Below are 22654 nucleotides of genomic sequence, written 5' to 3'. Positions count from 1 at the left end.
AAATGGAAATATAGTGGGCTTGGGCATATAGATGAGTGTTAAATTGCTTTTGTCTAGTAAATGAATTCTCGTACACCACTAGTTCTTACCTTCAAACCTATTTCATCATTTTGTTTATATGACAGACTGGCGAAATGGATTAGGGTACCAGAGGCTGCAGAGAGCAGGGCAATGATGACACCAAGAGAATACTATTTATTTTGACACGTATGGGTCAAGTTAAGTATATCTACAATATGAAAAAAGTTCAGTTGTAAATAAAAATACACCATATACTGTGTATTAGTTTTTGGCAATACCTTTTGAGATTCTGGTTTACTTCAATGATGTTGTATAAATTTTCTTCAGGTGAGCTTTCCTGTTGAGTAAGAAAAAAGAAGATATGATTGAACTCATAACACGATTTAAAGGAGAACGAATTGCACGTGAAAAGCTGACTTTATTAACGAATTGAATATGTTTAAATAAATTCGTTATAGACAGAAGATTTTTCTTCTAGAACTTTATGAATCTGAACATTTTTAAAGTTCTTTGCTGACTTTTCCTCATGCAAAGGATGTCGTCATATTTGCAAACTTTTGACCTGTAAAAAGAGTAATGTCTCTGCTTAAGTAAATTGTTTTGGCCAGTCTGGTCATGCTATAAGATAACATCCAGTTGAACATATATGTTAGAGATTTTGTATTTACTTTAGATATAATTTCATTTCAAAAGTACACGTCTCAACATTACATAGAAAATAAAAGTTTTATATTTAAATTGCCATAGTGAAATTCAGTTTAATATCATTGTTCGGTGTGATGTTTAACAGTTTGGAAAAAAAGCTTCATGGTAATAGTAAATCAGTAGACCAATGTGACGGCGGCAGACAGGTGTTATAGCCACCATTGTGGCTGTACAAGTCAAGACTATCCACGCGAATGTTTGAAATTAATCGATCATCAATTCAAACGTCATAGTGGATTGGAATAAAAAATGTTGGTATATATTTCCAGTCATCAATTAGTATATTCGTTCAAGTCATATATGAAAAATAAGAGTCCCTTTTCTTTAACACAGGGCAAGACATTGAAGACCATGCACAATAGATACCACCGCGTATAGGTAAACAACACTTGTTTTTACTCATTTGTAGCTAGATAGGCGAGTTCGTGTCAACAATGATAGGGTATGCAGGCTGGTTTACACGAAGAACTAACGGTTATTATTGGTATGGAATGACAACAATCCCTAATTTCTAATGACCTAAGCTAAATTTTTATTATGTGTCCAAATTGTATTAATTGGGTTCATGAAAACTGAGTAAAGTCGCAGTTGAGATTCGACATGTGAGGTTGAATTACCGCTTTTACATGTCAAATCAGCAGACAAAATAGGGTTTCTGACAGATAAGACCAAGGTGGCCAGTACCATTTGGAATAATTCGAATAGACACTGGCTGATCTAACACACAGGGAGGCTGTTGCACACGATGACAGAGTGGTTGAAGGTGCTGTTGCTGTAGACAAGAGAGGTTGTTTGGAAGTGCCGATATTTCAATACTGTGTCGTCTAGTCCTATACAAGGTAGTTGTAAGGTATGACTGTATAGGTATATCAACTAGACGATAGGTAACCCGACATAACATGGTAAACTTTGACTTATCCCTTAATGTTTTTGGCTCTTCTATCCCATATGCTTGCACTGTAACAGGATGATCCGGGTTGGGGTCGGAATATAGTGCAGACACTAAGAGAGATTATGTGAATAAGATATTATTTACGTTGTGATTGAAAATATTAAATTCTGACACCAAACTCATACGGATAAATTCCAACAATGGAATTAACACAATGATGTTCGATAACTGATATAAAGAAAACTATATTATATCCTAACAGTAACGAATCATAACATTAACTTAAAACAAACAATCAGCAAGAATGAATGAATCTAATTTAAGCAAATATCATAATTGATAGATCTATCAACATGCATAAGCAGTGATTTAAATTAAACACAAATAACGAATACTTACTCAATGGTCATGACGACTTTCACTCAAATAATGATAATGATGACTTTCAAAACAATAATGACAACAACTCTCACTCAGACAGTGACAATGGTGGTTTTCGCTCAAATATTGATAGAGAATGTTTTTGTTCGAATAGCAATAATGGTAAATATCCCAAAGGTTAGAGATAACTTGTGGCTTATGATTGACAACCACAAGTTATCTTCGGTCCCAAAGCTGTCTGATGACACTAGTCCACAACCGAATGCTTCCGAAATAAATGTAGTCAAATTTTACTAATTATGGGAAAGAAAATGATGCTTAACATTGTTGATTGGATCCAGTTTTAAGATATGGTACTGGGTCAGTATCTACGACCCTTGACATGTGAATGGCGGATGATAAGTGTTATAAAGGGAAAGCATCTCAATTCAAACTAGAAATGATTAAAGAAAAAATCTTTGACTGGATCTTTGAATAAATATATGACTGGGTTTGGACAGCACTTGCGTTTTAGGCAAAACAACGAATGAGGCAATCTGAAGCTGTTATTGCGTCATACATAATATTAATTACATCATATTATTCATAGAGGTCATGGATAATGCAATCATAACTAAGCTTACTTCAATCTACCGAACAAATCGTCCTATATCAGAAATCATAGAGTCGTGCTCTCTTTTTTTTGTCATTGTTTGATTTCGCACAGGGACACATTTCTGTTTTGCTAAAGTGTGGAAGAGATACCTCGTACCTGTGTGAACAACGCTATAACGTCTTCTATGTTTGTGGTGAAGTGACCTTTGCATCACACATGCGCATTATAACCACTATGGTTAAGAAAGCCTATCACCTTTATTTTGGCTGCATAGGTGGAGATCAGGACAAGAGGACGATCCGACACATAAGTAAAAAAAAACTCTTTTGCAACAAATCTTTGCCAGTGGTTTAGCAGGAAAAAGAAAATATGTGCCTTTTGCAGTGCCAATGATTTGGAGAGAGCCAACATATAATATCATGCAATTGTTACTTCTGCATGGGGGCTCCGAGTAACCGAGTGGTTTAAAGAGCTCTCCGTTACGGATTACTGCCGTCTCACCTGTCTGCGTGGGTTCGAGTCTCGGATTCAGCCAATGTGGGTATGTGAGAAAGCTTGCCAGTAGCTTCTCGTGGGTCGGTGGTTCTTTCCGGTGTTTCGCGGGTTCTTCCACCACCATTAATACTGGCCGCTATGTATAACCTATCGTGTGCTGAACAATGGCGTTAAACCCTACTTCATCTACAACTACAACTACTTCTGCATTATGCCTCAAATTGGGAAAGGTCTGTCAAACAAGACGTGGACTGTGCATTATCCAAACATTCCATCGGCTATACGTCCAGTACCCCAATGGAGAAGGACTGCTGATTCCTGATGCACCAGAATCATTCTCACTTGAGTCAGACGAGGGAGCGGAAAATGAAACTTCTAGTCCTAAACCATCAATGTCACATGACCCATATTTTCTCCCATCCTCCTCCTCTGAACCACACCTCATAACGCAATGTGAACTGAAGGAACTATCTAATAGTAAGGCAGAGTTGTTGGGCTCCTGAAAATAACAGTGGAATCTCCTGGCAGCTGATGTTATGGTTCCCATGTTCAGTGACCGTCAAATGGATCTTGTCCCATTCTTTTTCATGTGAGGTGATCTTGTTACCCGCAGCAAAATCGATGGTGTGATGGCAGCCCTCAACATCGTTCATGATCCAGATAAGTGGAGACTGTTCACGGCTTTATCGACGACGAGTCATAAATCTGTTTTGCTGCATAAAGGCAATGTTTTGCCAGCAATTCCAGTTGGGCATTCAATCCATATTAACACATGAGGTGCATAAATTAGGACTAACGTCAGTGGCAACTTTGTGGCAATTTGAAGGTGTTTGCACTCTTGCTTGGTCTGTAGACTGGATAAACAAAGTATTTCTCTTTTCTCTGCAAATGGGATAGTCGTGCGAGAGATTCCCACAACATCAAGAGAGATTGGCCACTCAGACCAGTCATTTGAACCTGGTCTGAAAAGTGTTCAGCATTCTCCAGTTGTTGAATCAAGGAAGATTTTGTTACACAGGCAGCTTTCAAGTTTCTCCGTGGAAAATTGCCAAGGTTAAGTGAAGCTAAGATTAGGGAAGGTGTCTTTGTTGGTCCTCAGATTTATGAACTTGTTCTAGATGATGCATTGGACCGTGCACTGTGTGGCAAGGAAAAGACGACATGGAAAGCCTTCCAGCTAGTAACAAGAACTTTTCTCAGAAACAACAATGCAGCAGACAACTACAGGGAAGATCCATTGTTTGTACTTTCACCTAGCAGCTTTCAAGTACCTCATCAGAAAAGCTGACATCAACATAGGCAGCATCAACAGTTGCCCATCACACACACACACACACACACACACACACACACATACACACACCCCTCGTACACACAGTCAAGCGTCTCTTAGAACCCAACTGCCTAGCACGCAGTACATGCAATACAAACACAGAGCACATACGGCACAGCTCCAACACATCAAAAGACACAGCAAAGCTCAAACACACATCATAGCTCCAAGACGGAAAACATCAACAGTTTTACGGCTGCCAGACTGCCTAACACGGGTAGCCCAAACAGACTGGTAGACCCCGATATTAATACATCGCTCGGCTCTTAGCTTAACGATGGCTGCCCTAACAGCTCTAGAGCAGGATATTTGCTCCGGAATGTGGACCGCTTACTTAAAAGACTTTTCAGGTTGTAAAATTATAAATACAACTTGAGACTATAATATCCTGTCTATGGCGCAAACAATAAGCTCATGACATAGCGGTTTTCTCATTAGAAGCACTTTGCTCGTGCAGCATAAAGTGAACCGAACTCACTACACTGAAATAATGTACGGTATAAATGTACGATATAAATGAACCACCCTCAATTAACGCTGTAAGCAGAAACGAAACCCGAGTAAACATAAACAATAAATATATATAATTCCTTCACATGCGCATTCATGCCACACTGCTAGTCATCCGGTAGTTATGTTTAACAAACCTAACTGCTCGTCTCTTGACTGCTTCAATTATGTTGATGACACGCTTTTGTATGTGGAGTCTAAGCAGTAGACATATATTCAACGGGATTTTTAGCATTTAGAGAGCTCAATTTTATGTTATGTTTAAATAAAACCAAGTAGGAGTTGGGCTTTTGATGACGTTGTCAATGAGATAATTTCAAGACAGGTCACTTGAACTGGCGACTATAAGACATTTCACACTACTGGTGATCTTTATGTATAATTCTGCGCAAAGGAAATCGTCTTTCTGTGTACTCTTGAGAGAAAGTCCTCAAACCCAGCTTAGGATGTTATTCCTTAAATCACATTGATGAAGTTTGTTATGTGGCGCTGATTGGGTGCTCTGTCAAGGGTGTTGGAGACATTCAGGAGGACGGCTTCGATCTTCTGGTTTGTATCCCACATTTCCGTATCACATGAGCTTCTTTTCTGAAATCCATATTGACAGTCGCTATGTACGTTGTAAAGTTCGAAGTGTGACATCAATAAGCTGTGTATGGTATGTTTCAGCATCATACATATGATGGACATAAATTATACATGCCGATACTTTGCTGTTGTTGAACGGTTTCCCTGCTTGAAGATATTTGTAACTATGTTTCCCTTCTTTGTGCATCGTACCTCTGCCTAAAAAGATTTTTAAGAATCTCCCAAACCCATTATATTATTCTGTGACATTTTCCTTCAGTAATCTACCAGGAATTTGGTCTGGCATGGATGTTTTGGTTTTGTGATATTACAAGGCAGACTTATGGCTCCTTGTTAAGAGATAACAATATGAGGTACGCGGGACAGCACGATAGTACCAAGGTAGTACGCGGGACAGCATGGTAGTACCAAGGTCTTGTAGTTGTGATATGTCTTCTGTTGGTGAATACTGCTGAACCAAGATGTTTGTTACGTTGGTGCTGTTGCACAAAGTGAGACAGTCTTTTCTTTAGGAAACAACACATGTGTAGTCCTTCCTTCTCTCTGTAATGAAATTCCAAACTATGCTTGGATTTCTTCGGTCACTGCTCAGCATATAATTGACACAATATGCTTTATATGTACCTTTTTGCTTTATGCATTAACCACATATAAGCTGAATTGGAAGACCTGACACGTCAGAACCAGTGTTTTCTTCTGATACATTTCGTGATAATTCTGCTTATCCATGACTGGCTATAGCTCCGGGAGTTCACTGGAAGCTCATCCGAAGGTGATCGTTTATTTCTAAATAAAACTGATGCAACCCATCTCGGAAAAATGTCGAGGCTTTATTAATGCTGATAACTGATGGAAATGTGTCAACACTGACTGGGATAGCTTGGTGCACAAGCATTTAATGTTGAACCTGATGACTTTACTCCACATATAAAGTTTCATTTTAACTGGTTTCCTCCTTACATGTTAATTAAATGAGGACGACGACGTGGTCAATAATTCCAGGGATAAAACAATAGCCATTCATGAACGATGGTCCAAGTTTCTGGTTTCCTGTGTTCTTTGGTTGAAACGTTTACGATTTGTGTCAAACATTATTTTCCAGAAGTAGGAATGGTACACAGATAAGACTTCTAAACTGATGATTGCTGATTGTTTTGCTCAACCAGTTTAAATATGGAATGGTTGAGTCACCGTCTATCCAGATGATATCATCCTCAGGCATACTGATCTGACACTGTTGCGCATGCTCACATTGGTTCAACGTTGTTATTAATAAGCCAACAATTAGGCTTTGAGAGTTCGTGCAGTTGATTTTTCGTTCAACAATATCATAGTCGGTGTCGATGTAAAGAAATCGCATATGATTCTATTTTTTTCTCTTCAAAAGTATTGCACCTTCATACCACACAGTTCTGTATTTTCGATACACGTTATATTAAATATTCGGATAAAGTTCTTCACTATCTCCGATCGAGTCGTTAAGACAGGTTTTGCAGCTATACACTATGTTAACATTTTCACAATCCAGAACAATCTATAAATAGTCTTTTTTCCACTCGGGATATTTAGGTATGTCAGTAAGATATAATTGGTATATTTGCTGTGTAGGGATTTTCTTCAAAAGGCTAGAACACGATGGGATAGGTGAATAATCTTTCTGTTACGAGGTATTCTAAATAATCGATAAGTCTGAGATGTTTTCTTTAACAATAATACAACTACTTTATTTGGATAGGTTATTCCTATAAAATCACTTGGTACTGTTATTTTAGCCTTGAATGTGTAAGATATACTCTAGTGAGTTTGTTAATACAGTCTCAAAAAGTCTAGTGGAAATTTTGGTACACCAGTTACAGCAAGTGAAAGCAATAATTTTAGCTCATGCATCGAAGATACAGACAGCTAATTCTTCAGATTTATGCTGTCAGCTTTGAACCATGTGTTATATTCATCGTTGCAAATTGGTTTCAGACTCCAGTAACAACTTTACGGTAAATCCTACATGGGAAAGTAATGTTTCAGGTTTTAATACTGTAGCTGCCAAAAGGATGATGAGTACATAGCTTAAGTACTGGAGATACTTTATTGTCTTCCAGGGTCTTTTGATTCATGCCAAAGGGTAAGATTAACAGATTAACGAATGTATTGCATTGGATTTTAGTGTCCCTATAGTGGGAGTTTTGAAATATGAGTAATGTCGGGTCCGCGGACCAAATGTAGTATGCATCTAGGTTAAAATGTAAACATTTGAACAAGCCACCGGAAGTATGTGTGCAGTAAGTGCAACATAACATGGGTTTTGTTTAAAGGTAAAATAAGTGGAAAATGTAAAGATCCGGTATGCCAGAAGTTGGGACAATAATGTTGTTGCGATACTCCCGTGATATGAAAAGGTTTCGGTAGACATGAATTTAATATTGGAATGCTGCTGAATTATGTTTGAAAGATGGAATTTTGCTAGCGATGCAGAAAATGTAGGAATTAAATCGATTGACCTTATTGCATACAAAGTATTTCGGTAGCTACATGACCTTTGATGCATGGTTCCGGTCTGTAGTTTCGTAGTTTGCGAAGGGTTTGACGTTTCAAGACAAAGAATTTATGAGATATTTCGCACTGATAATGCTAACTATTTAGAAAAGGCCATGTTTTTCTTAGCTATTATTAAGAGAAATTTTTAATGTGCATTATTTTGGTGTATGAGATAAAGAAGTGAAACTTATGTCAGAAGGTGCAATACTAAAATAAAACCATAATTATGGATATAATATACTGTTATAACCACATGATCTTAAACTATGCAACATAAAAGAACTGAAACCAACAATTTAAGAACCTTTCATCCAAAGATTTAGTTGTCAAGAATACAAAGTGAAAATTCAAAACACATAGCATTGTGAACAAAATCCCAAATAAGCTTAAACTTATACCACAAGTCCAAAAGTATAGAATGAAATCCAACAGTTTCGATTGTCCTAATGTGCTACAATGATATTATCCAGAGTGTTTTTGAATACGTTCTCCGTAATCCCGTATTAATGTTTGGGTCCACAATGTCTATCAGCACTTTGTAATTCCAATGAATAATTTAAATAAATGATTCCTCTCAAATGATATATCAATACAGCTGTAAACTATAATCATAGATTCCCAAAGACTGTTATTAAAGTAGGAAGGAATCATTTGTTTACCAAAGCTTTATTTATGCAACCCACTTGACCTATGACGCAATATATCTTTTCTGAAAAAAAAAACTGAAGGGACATTTCATTAACTCATAAAACGAGGTTATGTCTTGAACGCAAATTCTAATAAATATCATGCCTACTTGTTAGCAGTCATTATAAAAATCATGTAGGCAAAATATCTATTTTCACAATCCTCAAATTACGATCATGATAAAAGTCACATACACAGTACAGATATCCGTAACTGTATTATGCATGGCAACAAATATCGGTGTAAACGGGGATGAACAGAAAAAATACGCAGACAATAAATACAACGTATTAGACAAATAGAACAATGGAAAACTCAGCGAAGACACATCAGTCTAACACATGGGACAAAACTTCCCCAGGCAAAAGTCAACTCAACCCCAATAAATATTAAGACACTTTGGACCAATTTTAAAGACAATCTTAAACCCATTATTAAGGTATGTTGAACCCAATTATGAGACAACTGTGTCTTTAAGTATGCTTGAACAATATTTGGGACTCTCAAATCATAATAATAAAAGTAAACATTTTCAAGTGATATGCTATGAATAACCATCCCAAGATGATCTTAAGGTTCAAATATGTACATAATAGGATTACACCAATAACTTCAAAGAGATTCTTTCTGACATATAGATTGTTCCCCATGTATTAAAAGCATTATTCTTTATTTAGTCAATTATAGTAGACTTACATTATCTGAAATTATATTTTAATTTTTTCTATACCAATCCTTTTTACTGCTCACCCTGACCCATGTCTCCGAATGGATAATTTATAGTTTATGTATAAGTTGCATGCAAATATTGGATGAGCTGGTTCAGTTTCAAGGGTCATACAACGCTCGAAAAAATAACATAAGACCTCTCAAATTCAAATAACGTATTAAAATGCATCATTCAGAGTTAAACGTAATCCATGATGTCATATCACTGACTGCGTACGACTTAGTGTAATTATTAAAATTGTTTCAACAATACGTCTGAGTTGTCCTAACTGTGTCCGATTTGTTTGTAAATGTGTTGTGAGTTATCCTAGATCATTTTACATGGTGAGAAGTTGAATAACACATGGGTTGCACGTGTCCTATAGAAGTTGGGCTGGTTTGTTCAAGATCTGAAATTGGTCTTTTAAAGACCTGCAACTGACGTGAAAGGTTAATATTATGTAAACGATGCATGTGCAGAAAAGGAGCAAGTGCATTTTATCACGATAATTCTGTTTTCAAAATCGAATAACATAAAAATTTTGTCGAAGACATTTAAATGAAGAAAATAAATGACGACATACGCAAAAAAAGATATTGTTACTCTGGCATATGAAACATGACCTAAATTTGACTGAAAACCTTAAATATTATTTTACCAAAAAGGGCATAAAACCGAATAAACAATTTATTCTTGAAAATTCATTTTCATATAATTCAAGCTGACACATAATTCTTTATTGGTGGAACACAGGCACACTCGAAATAGCAAATAAAGCACAGACAGCTTAAAAATGCATTATGTAAATGCTTTTCCTGGAATTATTTCTAGAATAAATAACAGAGATACTCTTTTTTTAAAAAGAAGACCGAGAGTTCTCTGTTAGTGTCTTTATTTTGGAATTTGACATCTACTTAACTCATGAAAGAAATCAGTGTGAAATACCTCTGTCTGACTTGTGTCAATCAATTTGATGTTTCCCACAACTTCTTCCATCCAAAGAGCATGGATTCCTATTTTCAAATCGTCAGGCGTGATGAAGGTAACATCCCAATCTTGCATAACTTCCTTCCGTACTTTTTCGTATCTCAAAAGTTAGAAATACCATCAAGTAAATTAATCGTTGCTTTAACTTTCAAATATGTTCATATCAACGTTTTCTTTTCAATTTTCAAAGGTTGGACGAAGTAAGGGCTTAATCTTAAAAGAAATTTTTATTTAGCAGCAAAACTAAACTCAAACTATAACACTTCTTAAATATTGATCATTATTAATTTGTAGCGTGTTTGTGCATTGTAAAAACAGAACATAATATAAACAGAACTAAACACGACAATCCCTTATGGAGTCTTTGACTAGAAAATGTTCGCTGAATATTTAGCATACATTTATGGAATATACGTTCTCGAGACAGGTTGTTGTTTTGACAAGACATTTGTGGTGTTAAATTTCAACGCAACAAATGTCGACTAAGACCTAAAATATGGATTGGTTTGTACGTGATATTCTATATAATTGGCTTAAGTTCGCAATAAATATTAACTAGTTCATATTTCGGAAATATATAAATAACTATACTTACGAATATATGTTCTTAAAATAAATAACAGAAAAGAGTGAAAAGCATCAACAATTATAAAATTCAACAAATAATTTATTTTCCTAGAACAGAAGATGAAAAATGAGAAGAAAAACTTACGGTATAGCGAATTAAATTCCAACATAGTCCTAGAATTGCAGACACAAGTCCTAATAACTTAAAGTCCTGAATACAATTCAGTAGAAGTCCAAATTAAATCCAAAACTGACGGTGAAGATGTGTAACCGGTAGCTCCTAGAGTGTTGATGTGCCAACAGTCTTTTGTTGAATCACGGTATTATAATTCCAGGTTCGAATTGGCTATAAATTGCAGTGAATGTCTCTATCCTACAATCTTATCAGAGCACTTTTATATTTCCAGATAAAATAATCACTTGAATTCAATAATTTGAAGACGTAAATGCCAGCACAACTGGACACAACATAAACTACAACTTGAAAGTCCTAGATCTCTTTCCCTTTCTAGTCTTCTACTTGACCTCAGGTCACAATTAGCATTTTCCAAACAAAACTATTACCTAATGGATAAAAATCTTCTAAAATGATCCTGATATATATATATATATATATATATATATATATATATATATATATATATATATATATAGTATTAATGCGATATAATATGAAATTATTTACATGCAATTATGGGGACGGGTTCCATATGCTCATGATAACCAAAAGAGATCATTTTCTGATATGCTTCAGACTAAAAACAAATATGTTATGACTTTTAAATATGATAAAATTCCGTACCTTTCTGTCAATATTCCGAATTGCTGAAATGGATAAAATTAACTTTTATTTAGATCATCATTTTTCTTTCTTTTAAAATTATAGAATATTAAACTATTTTCTTTTTAATTAAGTTAACATCATTTGGATTCCTGATTTTTATGTATTCTAATTGACTCGCTTGAAGAATGGGGCCTTCTAATCCTATTGAATCGGATCAACCAGAGTCGGCAACCATGTGTGTCCCTGGGCTAAACAATTTACTCCAATTGCTTCTGCACTAAATAACCTATTTCTGCCATAACAAGCGACACCTAGTTCAAACTAAAATAGACAAGTTTGTTTATGGAAAAAAAAAAACATTGCTTCAAAACTCTATGACTATGCGCATGCAGTAGATGGCGGATAATTATTAGTGTTGATTCACTGGATGTAATTACGTTTATGCTAGAACATTTCTAACCTTATTTTCTGTCTCTTTGTCTGTACTTTTACCTCCTATTTGGTGCCAAATAATTAACTAAGGAGAAAGTTGACAATTGAAAATTTAGATATTTAGGTTAATATTTTGAAATTACATCTTTAATCATTTATTTTATGCATATTGATTTTAAGTTCGGTGAAACAAACAAGTTTTCTTTTTGAACTTTTGATGTGCATTTCGTTGTGCTCGCATACCAAAATATTAGCAAATATGCTTTTTTTTCCTTAAACCTTGTTTGATACGATTATTGTTATGAAACTAGAACATTTGTGTGCATTAAATAACCCCTTTCTAGTTACAGGCCATCTTCGAAATTCGGCTTCCGATAATATCGTGAATACCGTTTGAAGGATACCAGCGCTTCAGTTCGAGGTTTAATCATTTTCCCCGAATACCTAGATTCAAAAATGTTTGCATGGGCGTTAGTATAAACTTGAGCGTTTATCGTGTTGTCTTCCTGCTCTATAATTTAAAGATAATTAGAAATAATATAGTAACTCAAGCATGTCTTTTTCATTATGCTTGAAAAACAAATTAAACCCCATCCTACCCACCAAAGGATATTGAGCTGGACCAGCCTATAGGATGAAATTCCTTTTAATCTGTTAGAAACAAATTGGTGGGTCAGCCTTATCACAATTATTTTTTAAATACAAAATATATCAAATTCTGAGCTATTGAGATTTAATGCATGAGAAGATAAGAAAAATATAAAAAAAATAAAGAAAAACATTTACAAATGTTCAAATCGACTTTATGTATTATGACGATTTTATTTTGATTTCTTTCCAGTATCAGAAAAGGAAGGCTGATATTGTTCAAATCCGACTCATTTTATAGTTACAGATAGAACTGGAAAGCTAATGTATATGACAGAAAAAGAATGGATTATGTACATCTCAAAGTTGAAAGCTAATACAATTTCATTTCTTATCATATCTTTTAGATGGCTTGCCCTCTCATTTAATGTTATGGCCATCTATTGTAGAAAACCCGAATATAAAACATCACTTTAATTTAAGTATTCGTTGGTTTAATGTATATATTTCTTTGGATCTATATGTCGACTTATAGATACAAAGAAACACACACACACACAAGTCAGACATTATTAATTACTGCAAATTAAAGACTTAAGACACAACATGTATCCGTTTCAGTCACTACTCTACAGCGAGATTAAAGCTATCCGTAATTAACCAAGATTTATTCATTTTGTTCGTTTATAATAAACATGTTTGCTATTTCAAAGTAACTGTTACTGCATATGTATTTCCCGTTAGCTATACTAATTTATCACACTGTCAGTACAGTTTTCCTACAGTTGATGTAGTTTCATATTTTTGATACATATCACTCTGTGTAATTCTTATTGATCCAAATAAACGCATGAAACTATTGTGCAGTGTTCTCTCTTCTAATTGGCTACGATTGTGGGTGCACCTTTCTTAACCCTGCCTTCTGAAATCTTATGAACATTTCGGCGGCCATTTTTCTACTCTAGTCACGCAAGGGAATTGGGGAAAATGGTCTCGTCTGTCTGAATACGGACAATTTACTCCACAGGGGTACGGTACGTTATTTTGAACATAGTATGATATTAAAAATGGCGTAAAACCCCAAGACAAGAAAAACAACAAGCAAAACTAAATGTATTGCTCAGTTGAAAGCGGGTGTGTGGGATAGGAGTGAAAGGGGCGTTATACCTGTAACACGGAATTCACCCTATATACAAGTGTGGTTTAAATGTTAACTTATAGAAGTAAATAAATTCACCTCAGTTCACAGAAGAATGTGGACATAAACCGCTTCTCCCAACTGAGAGAAATGTATTCATGCACAGCATATATGTCATGCAATTCCGACTTAAATTGAAATTTGTATATCTTCTGTATTCTACTGTTTCAAATCAAATAATACTAATATCTAGTCAAAAATCCAAATCAGCAAATATACGGTGTTCTGCATATCCAGTAATCCTCCGTTTACATGAATGTCGCAACAATATAATGTTTAGTTGTGAAAGTGACACATTAAGGTGAACATGGATCGTATACTGTATAATGTACTCTAATTGGTACGTTATGAAACAATGTGACATCGCACGCATTGGACATTCTGTGTTAAAACATTAATTTGGCTGTGTAAAAAATGTTCTGTTTATTTTGAAGGACGCTTGTTCTTTCATTTATTATTTGCAAAATATATCATTTAATCTTAATCTTTAGACCTAAATACTAGTTAGACTTCGTTTAAGACTACTTTTACGCACATCAAATGAAAGGTGCAATAGTTAATTTAGAATGAACGAAATTATTGATTCTTCATTCTATCTATAAAAAAAAATCCACTCAATAAAAGCTATGTAATAAAAAGTCTCAAATGGGTAACGATTTAACATTACATTTATTAAACTCGTTGAATAATGTTCATCTTTTGCTCTCCTAGGTTTACAGAAGCTGGACATTAGTCAACTCGTTTCATAAATTCAGTATTAAATCATTATCCATTTGAGATCCTATACAAGGTGTACCTGCAAAACGGATGCTTTATCTTCGGAAAGGATTGTGTTCATTCTAGTTGTAAGGTTATTTATATCAGTGTTGACTCTTTCACAAATGGACATATTGCCATCAAAGACTTTTTTTCGCTTTCCAGTTTCTTCATCCAAATGTTCCATACAGTAATGCTTTCGTTTCTCAAGAGCATCATGCCACTTCTGAAAAGTGTCATTTATTCTTGATTTTATAAGATCAGCCTGTTCCTGAAAGTACATGCAATAGATTTGTGTAGATGAAGATAGTCAGCGCAGAACCCAGAGTTGAATCCCTAAAGCAATTGAAGCTCTTGAAAAATAATCGTCTTCAGTCTTTATAAACTTTTAAAGTCTTATTGTTCAGATTCTGTCTCAAGATTTTGGAAACTGGTATAATACAAGACGCCTTATCAGTCACACTCGTTTGCTTACTCTATCCACTTAATCTACTATATTCATGCATCGTATGGTGCCATAGCTGATTGTGTGATTCGACAAATTTAATTAATGTTATACCTGTACAAGTTTAAAATTCTGTTTATGAATAATCTAAAGTATTACGTTCAGTATTCAGTGATGTTATATAGTGATGTTGTTACACAGCGTTTCTAAGTTTTATATTAAAGTGTGACGAACTATTTTTGTTATGTTACAATACTAATAATTGTGATTTTTATTTTATAAATTTGAATATGCTCATAGAAAGAATATTGACAGTCAATGTTTTAAACATTTATGACATATTATGTAAGTAATGTGATTTTTTAATTACCTCTATCGACTATGTGCTGTTAGTAAATTTTGTTTTTGCAAAAAGAAGAGGACAGAAATGATTACCTTCAATGAACGATGTGACCTCATCGTAGTGTCCGTTTGCTCCTCTATCATTGATTGCCATTGTTTTGTAGATTCAAGAAAATTGGTAATTATTTCCTGTCGATTTCATACGAAGATTATTAATTAGTAATACAACAATACAAATATTTGTCTTACTGAGTATCCACTGGTCTTTGCAAAGAGGTAGTGGCCTACAGTTAAATGTATCGGTATGCAGCAAGTTAGTAATTGCAAACTAATGACCTGATGTTAATGGAAAATAAAGATATTTAAATGATAAAATAGGACAGAGTTGAACAAAATAAATTCATTTGTGTATTTCTGTGACATTGCAAGTTTTAGTTCAACTCTCTATACCTCCATCATTTGTGTCAAATTAGAAATCTGTGGTGAATAGTCGTTTCGTAATAAACTACATACAACACTATACACTTCTTCATTGAATACATAAGACACACATGCACGCAGACACACACACACACACACACACACACGCACACATATATATATATATATATATATATATATATATATATATATATATATATATATATATATATATATATACACACAGAGTATTAATAATAATAATAAGATATGCCCGACGTGAAACCAGTTGCAGGACAAAAAGACATTTGATCAGAAAAGAGGTTGGCTGATCACGTCGTTGCATTTCCAAGAAACGTTACAAGCTATCAACGAAGAGGCTTCACAAGAACACGATACTCTGCTTGAAACATCGTTTCATTGCACGAAGGTTGACTTTGAAAAGAAACGAGGAAGTATAGATAGATACAATGGAGTTCCATTATGCAGCAGATGGAGACATGTGAATGACATATATTAAGTTAGCACTATCTAACAGCGAAAGAAATAATCTTTCTACTAGAAGTGAGGTAAACATCAATCATTTATGTGAGAAATACTTTGTGTAAATCAAATACTTCCACTTACTTCTATCTGAGGAAACGAATGTGTTGATGTATGAGTTGTAGCGTTAATGCTAGTAACAAGAGACAAGCAGTTATGTTATGGAACCACAGGATGCAAGGCAACTAAATGCAAAAGAAGAGGATAATCAGGCTGAAACTCAACGAAAGAAACGGATAACTAGCATCTGTTAGAATAACATACTAAAACAAGAAATACAGTCTACACTGTAAGGCACTGAAGTATGTAATAGTAGAATTGATACAATGGTAGAGTGAAGCAGTACATATAAAACAAGTATGTAATAGTAGAATTGATACAATGGTAGAGTGAAGCAGTACATATAAAACAAGTATGTAATAGTAGAATTGATACAATGGTAGAGTGAAGCAGTACATATAAAACAAGCGCTTCAAGAAGAACAAACTTCAGTTATATCAATAATTGAATGATGGAAGATTAGAAGGATTGCAACATGAGAAGGAACACATGAAATCATGTAGAGAGATGTGAGGCAAAGAAAACAAACACAAAGGCAATGAAGAGTAATTGGATGATGTGAACAATTAACACATTAATTTTGATTAACAAGATTTCACAATAACAATAGAACAATACCCAACTTGACAACTTCAAGGCTAGACTATGTTCACATACTCTGACTAAATAACTAGTAACCATGATAAAGCAACAACTGAACTGTAGGACTGAATAAACGTACGCAGAGTTGTAGTCCTGGCAATTAGATGAGGCTACTCAATGGAATTACTCCAGATATGGTATATGGCTGCCTAAATAAAAAAATAAAAAAACATTTTTCCAGCAGAGAAGACGGACTGTAGAAACAAAGGTCGCTATTAAGATAACGCTGCATGCCAAACCCTAACGTCGTGCTTCGGAACTGCAAAATACAGAAAAAGCATGAAAAGTTCCTTTGGCAGAGTACAAGGGGGCCTACGACACAAAACCTCACTAATGGATGTTGTAATGGCGAATTAAATTTTTGCATAGCTAGGATGATGCGAAGAATCATAGTAAACGGCAAGAATTTGTAGGGGAGGAACACTTACGACTCTTAGAAATAAAGGCGGGATATCAATATCAAAAAGGGCTAATTCTTAAGGAGATCTGCTGTCATCAATACATTTCATGATGTTGCTCTCTTTCCTTTGACGATAGCGATCATTTAACATAAAGCTCAATACAAACCTAAATAGAACTGGAATAAGATACCCTCCTGCTGTTCATCAAAAATCTAAAGTTAAATGGGCAAAATAAGTCTGAAATATTCTTCATGATCCAGACTGTGAGAAGTGTTTCTGCGATTGTACAAGTGGAGCATTAAATCAATGAGTGCGCGGATCAAGGCATCAAGAGTGGTAAACTAGAACAGACAGAAGGCATAAAGATACGAGACAAACAGAGATTAAAAGAACAAAGGAAAGATGAAGGTTACACATAAATTGCTATAAAATGGAGATAACATGACAAATAAAGAGCTAAAGATTAAATACAGGAAACAAAACGTTCATATTGGTGAATTCATAGGAACAAGTCTACATTTTGAGTCACATAGCCGCGGCTTTCAATACCTGGGCACATTATCCATCACCAGTTGGATAACTGGAATCGTGAGTTGGACCCAATAAGAGTTTGAATGCATTGACATAAGTACTAGGGAGCTGATGTACATCTAAGATGACCTAATTTAATGAGCTGATGTAAACAGATAATGACGTCTGAAGAAAATCGGTGTAAAAGCACCCCGGAAGTGCAATGTGCTCGAGACTAGAATACTGCTGAACTATTTCTAGCATAGAGAAAGAAAATGTCTTAATTCAGACCTAATCCAAAAACGACAATAATTGGAACCGTCTAAGTGCTGCAGAAGGTTACTGAGGTCTAAAACCACTGGTAGTTGTTCGAACCCAGAAGAGAATAACGACCAAAAATGTCAGCAAGAAGATTTAGAATAGTTCAAGCACTTATGACGCCTTTCTGTGGCATGAAAGAGACGCTAAATAAAAAATAATTGTTAGAGCGATTAAGCCTTTTCTTGTCTTGGTGTAAGACGGAGACGTTCTTTAAACACAATGACGAAAGAATGAGAACCAGCAAAGAAGGGACAGACAAATAACATAAAATGATTGGGAATGCAAAACACTATCAGTTTATATGATCAAACCAAACTAAAAATCAAGAACCAGTATTTGAGGAAACCTGAAGACATAATGAAAGACGCTATGGTCAACAAGGTGAAAGGAAGTGTGCAAAATCCAAACGACTCATCGTTGTGCAGAATAAGACAATATACAAATAAAGCGTTCAGCCACATGCTTTCTTATCACAACGTGGGTGACAGACATAAATTGGCATGACAGACTAGGTTGGATCTGCCTTAGGAATATCAAATGAAATAAATTGGCATGACAAACTAGGTTGGATCAAATGAAATATTCAGATACGTCTTCATCGGAAAAAGGAGACGTGTGTAGAAAACTACAAGGGAAAGCTATTGCATTACCTCAAGATCCATTCCGATCACAGTTTACATAACGGGAGGCAAAGAAGGGAAAGACATATGCTTCACAATCAGAACATTTCCAGACAACTATCAAATTGAATGCCAGAAAAAAAAGGAAAATGACTGGCCAGAGAATTTAAAAATATCCAAACCACAGATATAAATATCTTACAAATCATTCTGGTACACTAGCAGAAATTCCCCATATTCCAAAAATAGCCTAAAAGCTATAAATGTACACACGAGAGTGGTCCTTCCTTTTGGGCGGAAAATATGCTAACAAAGTCATTATGGTATTAGGAAAAGGAAAGCAACCCGATCTGAACATAAGTAAGGCCATTATTGCTGTGAAATTGGATGATAATAATGATACTACTACTACTACTATTACTACTACTAATACTACTACTACTACTAATAATAATAATAACAATAATAATGTTAATAATAATAATAATAATTTATATTATTATTATTATTATTATTGTTAGAAGGATGATGATCACGATGCGTATGATTCAGACATACATGCATACGTACACTCATATGAATGTTTTACATATATTAAACTTACTTTCCTTTTACTGAATACAACATCTATATCCTCAATTTTGTGACCAGAATGCGAACCAAATATGCATTTATAACAGATAGTCACACTGCATTCTGCACAAAACATATCAAGTGTCTTGTTATGTTCGCTACATGTAGACGATGGAAGATCTTGTATTACGGATGTGAGGCAGTAATTCTTCGGTAATCCTTCTGCTCCGGCAAAATCTAGTTCAACATTTCCGTTGCAGCAAGGACATCGAAAATTTCTCCTATCGCCTGCGATTCGTGATATGCATCTCAAGCAAAAGGAATGACCACAAGGAAGACATCGTGGATCATCATATACCACAAAACATACAGGGCAATCGCGTGAATTCATCTCTGTCCCATCACAGGTCAGTCTATGAAGAAATAAATAAATCAGTTACAAATTTTACTTTTGTACTGTTACTAGTTTTCTTTACATTTGGGGTGCATATTTATATTAAATAAAGCTGTATCGCATGGAAAGAGAATAATTCAATCTGAGAAATAGTTAGAAAGTGATTATAAACCTTAATAGGTGTTTTCTTTCGATGTTCTTATTTTAATAACGAACTGTAGAAATATGCTCACAATTTTGCTGTAGAATCTATCTTGACATGTCTTCTATTCTAACAAACATTCTTATAACTCTCAAGATGCATTATTACAATTTCACTGAATAATTATCATTCTATTCATATAAGAAACCAATTTTGGTGTGTAATTATTCAGAAACGAATGTTACTCCGTGTGAAAATACCATCATACAGTTCGGTAATTCTTATGAAAGCTAAGCAAATAGGTTTTTGGTTAAGTTCTTAATTACCAACATGGTTGATATTACGTGGTACTACTTCACATTTTAGCAGATATTTATCATAACACGTCAAAAAACAATTTTTTGCCTTTCAATTTATAAAGATGTTAAAGTTTAGGAAATTAACAAAGTTAAAATCATAAAAGGATGAAATACCTGAATGAAAATATAATTCCCTTAGTTTAAGCGATTCACTTAAAGTCAGGAAAAGAATTCAGTTATATACATCTACAGCAGCACATTCTATCGAATCCCTATGCATTTTCTAGTAAGGCAATAACCAGAGGACATGAGATCATGCGTTATTATACAGTGCTATAACAAAGACAATTATGTCGACTTTAACTGAGCAGGCTACTTCAGACTCTGTTATCATGATTTTGTCATACAGACTATACAGTAATGCTACTTATCACCTTGTTATACAGACTATACAGTAATGCTACTCATCACTTTGTCATACATTAAATGAGCAGGCATTAAATGAGCAGGCTAGTTCAGATTCTGTTATCATGATTTTGTCTTACAGTCAATACAGTAATGCTACTCAGGTCTTTGTCATGCTACTGATCACTTTGCCATCCAGACTATACAGTAATACTACTCATCACTTTGTCATACAGACAATACAGTAATGCTACTCGTCACTTTGTCAAACAGACTATACAGTAATGCTACACATCACCTTGTCATATAGACTATACAGTAATGCTACACATCACTTTGTTATACAGACTATACAGTAATGCTACACATCACCTTGTTATACACACTATACAGTAATGCTACTCATCACTTTGTTATACAATCTATACAGTAACGCTACTTATCATTTTTTTCATACAGACGATACAGTAATAATACTCATCACTTTGTCATACAGACTATACAGTAATGATACTCATCACTTTGTCAAACAGACTATACAGTAATCCTACTAATCACTTTGTCAAACAGACTATACAGTAATGCTACTCATCACTTTGTCAAACAAACTATACAGTAATGCTACTCATCACTTTATCATACAGACTAGACAGTAATGCTACTAATCACTTTGTCAAACAGACTATACAGTAACGCTGCACATCACTTTGCCATGCAGATCATACAGTAATGCTACTCATCACTTTGTCATGTTGACTATACAGTAATGCTACTCAAGACTTTGTCATATAGACTATACAGCAATTTTACTCATCACCTTGTCATACAGACTACACAGTAATGCTACTAATCACTTTGTCAAACAGACTATACAGTAACGCTGCACATCACTTTGCCATGCAGATCATACAGTAATGCTACTCATCACTTTGTCATGTTGACTATACAGTAATGCTACTCAAGACTTTGTCATATAGACTATACAGCAATTTTACTCATCACTTTGTCATACAGACTATACAGTAATGCTATTCATCACCTTGCCAAACAGACTATACAGTATTGCTACTCATCTCTTTGTCATGCTGACTATACAGTAAAGCTACTCATCACTTTGTCATGCAGACCATACAGTAATGCTACTTATCACTTTGTCATACAGACTATTCTACTCATCACTTTGTCATGCAGAGTAAAAAGTAATGCTACTCATCACTTTGTCATGCCGACTATACAGTAATGTTACTTATCACTTTGTCATACAGACTATGCTACTCATGACTTTGTCATACAGACTATACAGTAATGCTACTCATCACTTTGTCATACACACTATACAGTAATGCTACTCATGACTTTGTCATCCAGACTATACAGTAATGCTACTCATGACTTTGTCATGCAGATTATAAAGTAATGCTACTCATGACTTTGTCATGCAGATTATACAGTAATGCTACTCATCACGTGGTCATCCAGACTATACAGTAATGTTACTCATGACTTTGTCATCCAGACTATACAGTAATGTTACTCATCACGTGGTCATACAGACTATACATTAATGCTACTCATGACTTTGTCATACACACTATACAGTAATGCGACTCATGACTTTGTCATCCACACTATACAGTAATGCTACTCATGACTTTGTCATGCAGACTATACAGTAATGCTACTCATGACCTTTTTGACTTTGTCATCCAGACTATACTGTAATGCTACTCATCACTTTGTCATACAGACTATACAGTAATGCTACTCATCACTTTGT

At 34.8% G+C, this 22654-nt stretch overlaps 1 protein-coding gene across 1 annotated transcript in view; it reads right to left on the bottom strand.

Moving 5' to 3' along the window:
* Nucleotides 1–22654, bottom strand: part of LOC149800433 (uncharacterized) — a 94347-nt gene that overhangs the window by 46709 nt on the left and 24984 nt on the right. Inside the window, exons 2-7 of the mRNA XM_089960064.1 lie at nt 19669–20050; nt 15641–15736; nt 14801–15031; nt 11805–11827; nt 10394–10535; nt 300–358 (exon numbers count right to left, since the gene is read on the bottom strand). Coding sequence (XP_089816190.1) covers nt 300–358; nt 10394–10535; nt 11805–11827; nt 14801–15031; nt 15641–15736; nt 19669–20028 — 911 coding nt within the window. The 5' untranslated portion in view covers nt 20029–20050. The remainder of the gene's footprint in view (nt 1–299; nt 359–10393; nt 10536–11804; nt 11828–14800; nt 15032–15640; nt 15737–19668; nt 20051–22654) is intronic.

This window comes from Sinohyriopsis cumingii, chromosome 5, assembly GCF_028554795.1.
Source record: "Sinohyriopsis cumingii isolate HCF-2022 chromosome 5, ASM2855479v2, whole genome shotgun sequence".
Classification (NCBI taxonomy): domain Eukaryota; kingdom Metazoa; phylum Mollusca; class Bivalvia; order Unionida; family Unionidae; genus Sinohyriopsis; species Sinohyriopsis cumingii.
Note: the sequence above shows the minus strand (reverse complement) of the source record. Positions and strands in the feature narration are given on the sequence as shown.